General features: G+C 43.3%; 1 protein-coding gene across 1 annotated transcript in view; it reads right to left on the bottom strand.

Annotated features, from left to right (window-relative positions):
• Window positions 1-971: 971 nt before the first annotated feature.
• Window positions 972-9,808, bottom strand: part of LOC140188542 (uncharacterized) — a 33,767-nt gene continuing 24,930 nt past the window's right edge. Inside the window, exon 5 of the mRNA XM_072244927.1 lies at window positions 972-4,431. Within this exon, the coding sequence (XP_072101028.1) occupies window positions 4,343-4,431 (89 nt within the window). The 3' untranslated portion in view covers window positions 972-4,342. The remainder of the gene's footprint in view (window positions 4,432-9,808) is intronic.

Raw genomic sequence — 9,808 nt, 5'->3', positions numbered from 1 at the left:
TTGGGTTAGTTTCCTCGATCTATGGAAAATCCATAGAATTAGATATTTTATATTTGACCAAGTATAATGAGGCAAAATAAATGGATGGTCTCAAAGCAACATCTGGGGGAAGAGTGATCATAACATGACAGAATTCCATATTCACTCTGAGTGAGAAACTTTGGTAAAAATGTATTGTAGTATGACTAAATGAAGGTAATAAAGAAATGAAGTCAGTGTTGGCTAAACTGGATGTGGGAAAAGGGCTCAAAATATAAGATATTAGATAAACAGCAGCAGGAATTTAAGTGATTTCATAATTCTCAATAAAAATATTTTAATAAGACTAACAGACTCTATGACAAAGTAAACATTAATCAAGTATATTATTACTGACTTGGGTGATGTGAAGTTTGTAGCTTTGCAGCTAACTGTGGAAGTGGAGGGTGGTATCAGGCTAAAAGAAAATACATACAATGGTGCAAAGGTGAGTGGGAGTCCAATGTGGAAGAACAGTGGTACAATTAGGAGCGCTGCTGCTTCACTGTTCCAGTCACCTCGGTTCAATCACGATCTCCAGTGTTTGTGTCTGTGGAATATGTATGTTCTCCCTGTCACCACAGTGAATTCCTGACCAGTGTCTCAGTTTCCTCCCACATGTCAAATCAACTCTCCAGAGTGTCGATGGTAGGGTTGATGTGGATGTGAGAATATAGGTTTGATGAAAAATTATACGGTAATCCGGTTACTCAGAGGTTCAAGCGAGACTCAATGGGCTGAACACCTTCATATCAAAACGATATCTGGAAAAAAGGTGTGTTCAGTTCCAGCTGGACTGAGGCAGATTAAGTGACTGCACAAAATTGCAGGAAAGGGTTTTCTGTGGCGAAGAGATGTGAGGTTTGGAAAACAGTGTCCTGGAAGTTTGGAGACTAGGCAGTGTTCTTGAGCAAGCTGTTCCTGGCATCCGTGAATCCTTTAGTTTACCTCAGTGTGTGTGTGTGTGTGTGTGTGTGTGTGTGTGTGTTTGAGGGGGTGTAACATAGCAAAGGGATAAAGTTAGGATTCAATTATACAGGAAAATAAATTGCATTTTCATGGACCTTTCAAGACAACTGCATCATCTTCATCCTTGTATTCTGAGAATCCATCTGAGGTACTCCAGTAGATCCTTGGCAAGGATCCTCAAGGTATATAATTTGTCCGTGGGACAGATACAATCAGAAACATGGCACACAGTATAATGTTCATGTTGGCTCCTCAAACAGCATTTCCTCCCGTCCATTCCCTGACCATTATCTTCATTGCTATTGGATATACTTTTGAAGGCCTTGATTGATTCCATCCCCACCACTCGTACTGGTTGTGTAGATTATAATCACTCTATGCTAAAAGTTTTTCTTCCTACCTCTCCTGTACCTTTGCCCAGCTCTTTGAATTTGACTTTCACTTTCAATTTGAATGTGAATTTGATTTGCATCTACATTACTTTCAGTATAAGGCAAAACTTAATTGTTTAGAACATCATTTGATGCGAGATATGGATTGCAACCATCGTATGAAGTAACCTATTTTATTTGATGGTGTCTAAAGGAAACTATAATAATGATCTGCAATACTCACTCTCAACGTAAAAAGCAATTTTATCAAATGAATCAAATTGTTATACAGCATTGCTTCATCTGCTTCCTCTCTGGTAAATGTTGATGTTCAGAGAATGTGAGAAGTGGCTCTTTGAAGTTCATTGTAATTATTGTCTGAACCACTTTGTTATATTTGGTGTGGTCTGAAGAACTTGTTTGCTGGCCTCATAAATAACTTATTGCCAATGCATAATGTAGTTTTCACAAGTGAATCAGTTTGTTATAAGAAGTATTCTAATCTACTTCAATTTAAGTAGTAGATTGGATAGAGCACTCACTGAACGAAAATTAGAAACACAAGAGATTCAGCAGGTGCTGGAAATTTTGAGCATCATGCAGAAAATGCTGAAGGAACTCAGAAAGTCAGACAGCATTATGGGACGGAGTAGATAGTCGATGTTTCAGGCCAAGAACCTTCATCAGGACTCATTTGTTCCAAAAGATCAGCTGTTGTCTTCCTTCCATAGTTCCTGTCTGACTTATTGAGTTTCCTCAGAATTTTCTGTGTGTTCCTTAGCAAAAACTGTCTAAACTTCTTCACTGCAGGTCTAGTATTAAGTGTTCCAGCTTATCTGATGGAATCTAGAGGAAACTCAATGTCTGAAGAATGTCCATGAAGATTTTTATTAGGAGGCTTCTAGCAAAGTCTTCTTCTAGAGTGATACTCCATTGCTTACGTCACTGGATTGATATGTATTTTGTGGTTCCATTGGTTTCACTGAGAATTCAGTATGAAGTTTTCTGTTTTGTTTGGTCTGTTCCAAAGTGACAAAGCCACCACTGCCAAAGCTCATTCTCGCAGTGTGCAGTGACTAATAAGTCCGTTAGATCATTTCTATCCCTCTAACAGGTTCCGTCACCAGGTTTCTCCCTGTGCATCTGCTTGTGCTGAATAGAGACCTGTTACATCTACAACTCAAAGTTCTAGCTCAACAGACCTCAGATATTTAGCTCAATCACAAACATGATTCTGTTGATTAGTGGTATGAAGGTCTCTGCTGGATTTGGTATTGTCTAAAGGACTTCCATTAAATGTTTGAATTTTCAGTTATGGGGCAGCAAAGTGGTGCACCTGGTAGAGTTCCAGAAACCCAGGTTTGATCCTGACTTTGGCTGCTATCTGTGTGGAGTTTGCCTGTTCTCCCTGAGATGATATGGGCTTCCTCTGAGTGTCCCACTTTCTAACTACATCCTAAAAGCTGATTGGTTAAATGGCTGCTGCATATTGCTCCCGGTGCACAGGTCAGTGGAAAAATCAAGTGGTGGAGGGGAGTTGATGGAAATCATTTGTATCAGCTTTGTGGCACCATAGGATCTCTGAGTGCTTCAGTTTCCAGTCTGATGTGGAAAACACAGAACATTAGATCTGTTATTGTAGAAATTAATATTCCAATGAGTTTGGATGCAGTTTCAAATAAGACCATGAGGCTGAAGGTACCTTAACCAAGTGAAGCAATGACCATTCACAACTGATACTCAAGTATCCCATTGAATCTGTATGAAGCAAAATGCATTTCCAACCTCATTGAATAGCCCCGGTTCTTCATATCGTTTTGATCCTAAATACATACCTGTGCCTTTAAGTGAGCACTTGAAGATCTTTAAGATTTCTTCATGAGAAGAGCTTCTAAAAATGAAGAAATTTCAGCCCATGAGGTTACTTTAAGGTGAGACAGTGTGGAACGCTAAAAGTGAAGGAATAACATTTCTTTCCAAAGCATTGGGGTAATGATAGCTCAATTTATCCAACGTGATTTTTTTTTAATTTTTGAGCATATTTTTGTTGCAATGCCTTGCTGAATGTAGGAAATGCTGTTGCTACCTACTGTTTATAGAAGACAAAGTCGACATTCTGTCTCAGGGAAATGGGTATCTAGAAATCATTACTGGTTCCTGCATGCAAGGTAGTGAAACTGCCCCAGCAATTGGTAAGCATAGGACTAGTTCCAGGGTCAGATACTGTACAAAGGGAAAGTGCTGATGGAGTGGACTGAATGGCTTCTTGCCCTCTTATAACTGCAGATTAAAATAGCATTGGAACAGGTCCTTCACCCCAACTGATCCATGCTGCAAATGGTGTAAGCCTCATTTGCCTGTGTTTGGTCCATGTTCCTTTAAGACCTCCCCATCCATGTACTAATCCAAATTACGCTTGAGCGTTGCCTCAACAACTTTCTCTGGTAGTCTGTTCCGTAGTCTACTTGCCACCCAGTGAGATTTTCATGGCTTTTGTCCTCACTCTATTGTTTCTCCTTCACCTGTTTAATGTCGGCAAGAAGGAGAGGGGCCATTCTGGTTGGGCAGCAGAATAGGATATAGAATCAGCGGGAGAACAGGCTGGCTCACAGATGTGGGGTGCTAACAAAGAAATCTCAATCAGTCCTGTTTTGTTGCCACTTAGCTCACAGGAATGGCATGGTTATGATTGCTTTTGTCTGCAGTATTGGGAACTATTGGATAAGTAACCACTTGAGACTGGGATAGTTCTTATCCCAAGATCCAAGCTTTAAGACAGTGTGGCCCCGATAAAGCTGTGATGGATTAAGAATGGACGTCTCATGGAGGCTGAAAGTACAGATGGAACTGACCAATGTGGTGACCTCGGATATCTTGATGTTGAGTGAGTGAGGTTCTACTTGTATTTGTGAGGTGGGGTGTTAGTGGTCATATGGTCAGTGTGTGGCTGCAGTGTTAGAGAAGCCTGCAACGGCAGCACGTGCTCATGATCCATTTGCCGTCCATGAGCTGATGAAGAATCGACTGAGGCAACAAGCAATCTGCGGGATGAACTCAGCAGGTCGAGCAATATCTGTGGAAGTGAAGAGAAGATGGAGTGCATTCTTGAGTTAAGGAATTTCCAACTATAATGGTCAATGACAAACTATGAGAGAGGACATTTATCAGATGGAATATATACAAAGGTAGGATGTTGAGAAAAAAAGATGACCTTTCACTGAGAGCTCTGCGTTAATCTGTCAGACAGATAACTAAACTTTTATGATGCCATAAATGTGCTTGAGGGCCACTTTCACAGTAACGTAATGCTCAGATTTATGAGGCTCATGAGGAGTCTTTTAGGTCCTCTTGCAACAAAGACCGCCTGGGTGCCTGTGAAGTTTCTTACACACCTATCTCATCCATGAAGAGGAGGATCATTTCGGTTGGCTGCAATCATCATGAGGGGTTGGATTGCTGGTGAAGCTCTGAGGTTTCAAAAGAGCTCAAGGACTTTCAGAACGTCTTGGTGGGTTGCAATCATCTCTATCATTTAGGCATTCAGCAGGGGCCATTAAAAGAAGCAAGGCAGGGGTAAGTGGAGCAGCCATTGTAAAAAGTGACCATTATGTGAGTGGGCCAGTGTTAGAGTGGGCCAGTGTTAGAGTGGTCAGGCTTTGACAAGAACAGGCACAGGCTGGAACTTAGCTTGAGAAGTTAGATGTGTTTGCAGGATGGTTATTCAGACAGTGGAATGCTGCTCCTGTGAGATGTGGGATCTCAGGGTACCTAACAGTATCCCTGATAACTACATCTGCAGGAAGTGCACACAACTTCAGCTCCTGACTGACAAGGTCAAGAAACTAGAGCTGGCTGGACTCAGGACCATCCGGGATGTTTGAAAACCTCATAGATGAAACTTTTACTGAGGTGATCGCACCCAGAGAACAGGCTTCAGTTGGTAGATGGGTGAACATCAGGAGAAGAAACGGGAGTAAACAGTCAGTACAGGGTTCCCCTGTCGTCATTCTCCTCACAAAAGGTTTGGATACTGCTGGGGTGGTGACCTATCAGGGCTGAGCAGCAGCCATCAGGCCAGAGGCATTGTGGCTGGCACGAACACACAGCAGGGAAGAGTAAAGTCAGGTAGTGCAGTAGTGATAGGAAACTCAGTGGTTAAGGACAGGAGATTTTGTGGCCTCAAAAGATAAGCCAGGATGTTGTGCTGCCTCCCAACTGCTAAGGTCCAAGCTCTCAGAGTTGTGTATATTCTGTAGCTAGAGGAAGGATGAGCAACGTGAGGTCGTAGTGTACATTGGCACCAATGACATAGACAGAAAGGGGGAAGTGGTCCTGCGCAGTAAGTACAGGGAGTTGGAAGAGGTCGACGAGCAGGACCTCCAAGGTAGTAATCTCTGGATTATTCCCCTACCCCATGCTAGTCGGGGCAGAAATAAGATGATAGTACAATGAATGAGTGGCTGAAGGAATGGTGCAGGGGGTAGGTTTCAGATTTCTGGATCATTATGATCTCTTCTGGGGAAGGTATGACCTGTACAAAAAAGGATGGGTAACCCCTGAATCTGAGAGTGACCAATACCCTTGCGGGCAGGTCTGCTAGTGCAGTTGGGGAGGGTTTAAAACTAATACGGCGGGGGCGGGTGGGGTGGGAACCAAAGTGATAGGGCTGAGGATGGGACAGTTGGCACACAAATGGATACATTGTGTACTGAGTTTTTGAGGAAGGATAGGGCAAAATTTCAGTCAGTAGGATGTTTTGAAGTGTAGCATGGGGCAAAAATGTAAAAGGTGATGAATACAGGACTGATGGTGTTATATCTGAACGCACATAGTGTGCAGAATAATGTAGATATGGTAGCACAGTTAGAGATCATGTCAGGAGTTACAGTAGCCAGGGTGTGGGACATAAATTGAGAGATAGAAGGGCATGTAATATGGGAGATGCTACAAAATGCCGATAGATTGGGAAAATTAGGTTGTGCTGGATCCCAAGGAAAGGAATTCACAGAATGCCTATGGTTTCTTAGAGAAACTTGTGGTTGAGTCCACTAGGGGAAAGGCAAATCTGGATTGGGTGTTGTGTAATGAACCAGATTTGATTATAGAGCTTAAGGTAAAGAAACCTTCAGGAAACAGTGATCATAATGTGATAGAATTCACCCTGCAGTTTGAGAGGGAGAAGATAAGGTCAGATATATCAGTATTACTGTGGAGTAAAATGAACTACAGAAACATGAGACAGGAGCTGGACAAAGTTGATTGCAAGGAGACACTATCAGTGATAGCAGAATGGCAATGGCTGGGGGTTCTGGGGGGCAATTTAGAAGTGCAGGATAAATGCATCCCCTAAATGCAGGAGCAATCTAATGGGAGGATAAATCAACTATTGCCAACAGAAGTCAACCAAAAATGCATAAGGAGAACACAGAAGAAATATGAAAGTAGCCAATAACATAAAAAAAACCAAAGGTTCTTACAGATATATAAAGTGTAAAAGAGAGACGAGAGTGTATATTGGTCCATTGGAAAATTACCCTGGAGAGGTAGTAATGGGGAAACAGAAATGGTGGACAGATTTAATAAGTATTTTTTGTCAGTCTTCATTGTGGAAAACACTAGCAGTATGCCAGAAATTTGAGAGTGTCAGGGAACAGAAGTGAGTGCATTTGCTCTTACTAGGAAGGTGCTTGGAAAGCTGAAAGCTCTGATAGTAAATAAGTCACCTGGACCAAATGGACTACACACCAGGGCTCTGAAAGAGATAGCTAAGAGATTGTGGAGGCATTAGTAATGATCTCTCAAGAATCAGTGGATTCTGGAATAGTTTCAGTGGAACAGAAAATGGTAAATATCACTCCACTCTTTAAGAAGGAGGGGAGGCAGAACAAAGGAAATTATTGGCCATGTTGGATCCAACTCATTAATTCTTAGATTAGGCTGTTTAATTGTTATTTTCCTTGCAGTTTAACAATTAATTATCTGCTTGTATTTAAGTAGCTCTTAAACAGTTTAATATGCCTTTAGTGCATTAGTTCCCAACCTGGGGTCTGTTAATTAATTGCAGTTATCCATGACATAAAAAAGATTGGGACCCTGCTCTAGTAAAGATACAAATTATAATTCTAGAAGCTTCTTTGTTCTGTATTAAGTGAATAAATGCTTTTGTATTGGTTAATTTGGTATTGCAGTATTGAATATGTGATTTCTAATTGGTTGATACTTATCTATAGATTTTTCCATCAGCTCTCCAGAGATCAATTGTGCAACAAGTTTTGTGCTTCTTTCCTGACTTCTTAAAGAACCTTGGATTAAAACACCAGAATCCTACAGACAGTCAGTCACAATTCAGCTATCTGAAAGATGCTGGAGTCCATTATTAAGGATAAGGTTTTCACGGTATTTGGAGGCATGTGATAAGGTAAACTAAATTCAGCGTCATTTTCTTAAGTGGAAATATTGTCTGACAGATTTGTTGGAAATTCTTTGAGGAAGTAACAGGGAAGGTAGATAAAGAGTCACTGGGTGTGGTTTACCTGGATTTACAGAGCGCCTTGGACAAGGTGCCGGAGATGAAGCAGCTGAACAGGATAAAAACCCATGGCATTACGGGAAAGATACGAGCATAGATACAAGATTGATTGACTGGCAGGAGGCAAAGAGTGAAAATAAAGGGGGCCTATTCTGATTGGATGCTGGTGACTAATGGAGTTCAGCAAGGGTCGGTACTGGGATCTCTTCTTTTCACGTTATATGTCAATGAAATGAATGACGGAATTGATGGCTTTGTGGCCGACTTTGCAGATGATACAGAGATAGATGCAGGGACAAATGGTGTTGAGGAAGCAGGATGAGTTAGACAGTTTGGGAGAATAGGCAAAGAAGTAAAGTGTAGGGAAGTGTATTGTCATGTAATCTGGAAGAAGGAATAAAGGCAGATACTATTTTCTAAATAGGAAGAAAATTCAAAAATCAGCAGTGCAAAGGGACTTGGGAGTCCTTGAGCAGGATTCTCTAAAGCTAAACTAGCAGTTGAGTTGGTGGTAAGGAAGGATAATGCTATGTTAGGATTCATTTCGAGTGAACTAGAAAATATCCTAAAAGCAAGGATATGATGCTGAGGCTTTATAAAGAATTGGTCAGACTGTACTTGGAGTATTGTGAGCAGTTTTGAGCCCTTATTTAAGAAAAGATGTGTGGGCATTAGAGAGGGTCCAGAGGAACTTCAGAATGATTCCGGGAATAAAAAGGTTACTGTATGAGGAGCATTTGATGGCTCTGGGCCTGTACTCGCTGGACTTCAGAAGAATGTGGAGGGATGCTATTGAAACCCAGAAAGAGTGGAGGTGGAGAGGATGTTTTCCCTAGTGATGGAGTCTAGAACCGGAGGATACAGCCTCAGAATAGAGGAACGTCCATTTAGAACAGAGACGAGAAGGTATTTCTTTAGCTAGATGGTGGTGAATCTGTGGAATTCATTGCCATAGACTGTCATAAGGCGGTGGCTGGGAACGGACCCAAGTGCAAGACACAGACACTGAAGTACTAGGGACAGGACTAGGATGCAGGCTGAGGGCAAGGACATGGACACGAAAACTGGGAACCCAGAGCAGGACTGGACAAGAGAGCTAGGAGCCCGGGCTTGGACTCCGAGCCAGAGACTTGACAAGGACCTAGTACCTGGGTCTTGCCTCTGGCTCTGACCCCAAAACTAGGCAAGGACGAGGCTTGGCAGGCAGGCCGGAAGAGGCTGGAGTCTTCAGCTTGAGGCTTGAGGCTAGAGGCTAGAGACTTGAGGCGAGGCTTGGCAGGAGGCAGGAGGCTGGAGCCTTCAGGCTTGAGGCTAGGCAGGAGGCTGGAGCCTTCAGGCTTGAGGCTAGGCAGGAGGTTGGAGTCTTCAGGCTTGAGGCTAGGCAGGAGGCTGGAGTCTTCAGGCTTGAGGCTAGGCAGGCTCCTCCTGGGCAGGGCACGGTTCTCCTGGGCAGGGCACGGTACTCCTGGGCAGGGTGCGGATCACCACCCGACGGAGGCATGGGACAGGAAGGGACAGAACTAACCGCAGGTAATGGCAAGACGGCCTGGCTTACCCGACGGAGGCAAGGGACAGGAAGGGACAGAACCAACCGCAGGTAACGGCAAGGTGGCCTGGCTTACCCGACGGAGGCAAGGGACAGGAAGGGACAGAACCAACCGCAGGTAACGGCAAGACGGACTGGCTTACCTGGGCAGAGGCAAGGGACAGGAAAGGAGCTAGGTACAGGGTGGCTCCAGGATAAGACTGCAGGCGAGACGGGGCGAGAGTTACCAACAAGGCAAGGCAAGGCTTCAGGCAATGCAAGGCGAGACAAGAACTTCAGGTGAGGCGAGAGTTACCGGCAAGACAAGGCAAGGCTTCTGGCAAAGCAAGGCGAGATGAGAACTCCAGGCAAGGCGAGAGTTACCGGCAAGACAAG

This window comes from Mobula birostris, chromosome 27, assembly GCF_030028105.1.
Source record: "Mobula birostris isolate sMobBir1 chromosome 27, sMobBir1.hap1, whole genome shotgun sequence".
NCBI classification, from domain to species: domain Eukaryota; kingdom Metazoa; phylum Chordata; class Chondrichthyes; order Myliobatiformes; family Myliobatidae; genus Mobula; species Mobula birostris.
This window is presented reverse-complemented; position numbering and strand designations above follow the sequence as displayed.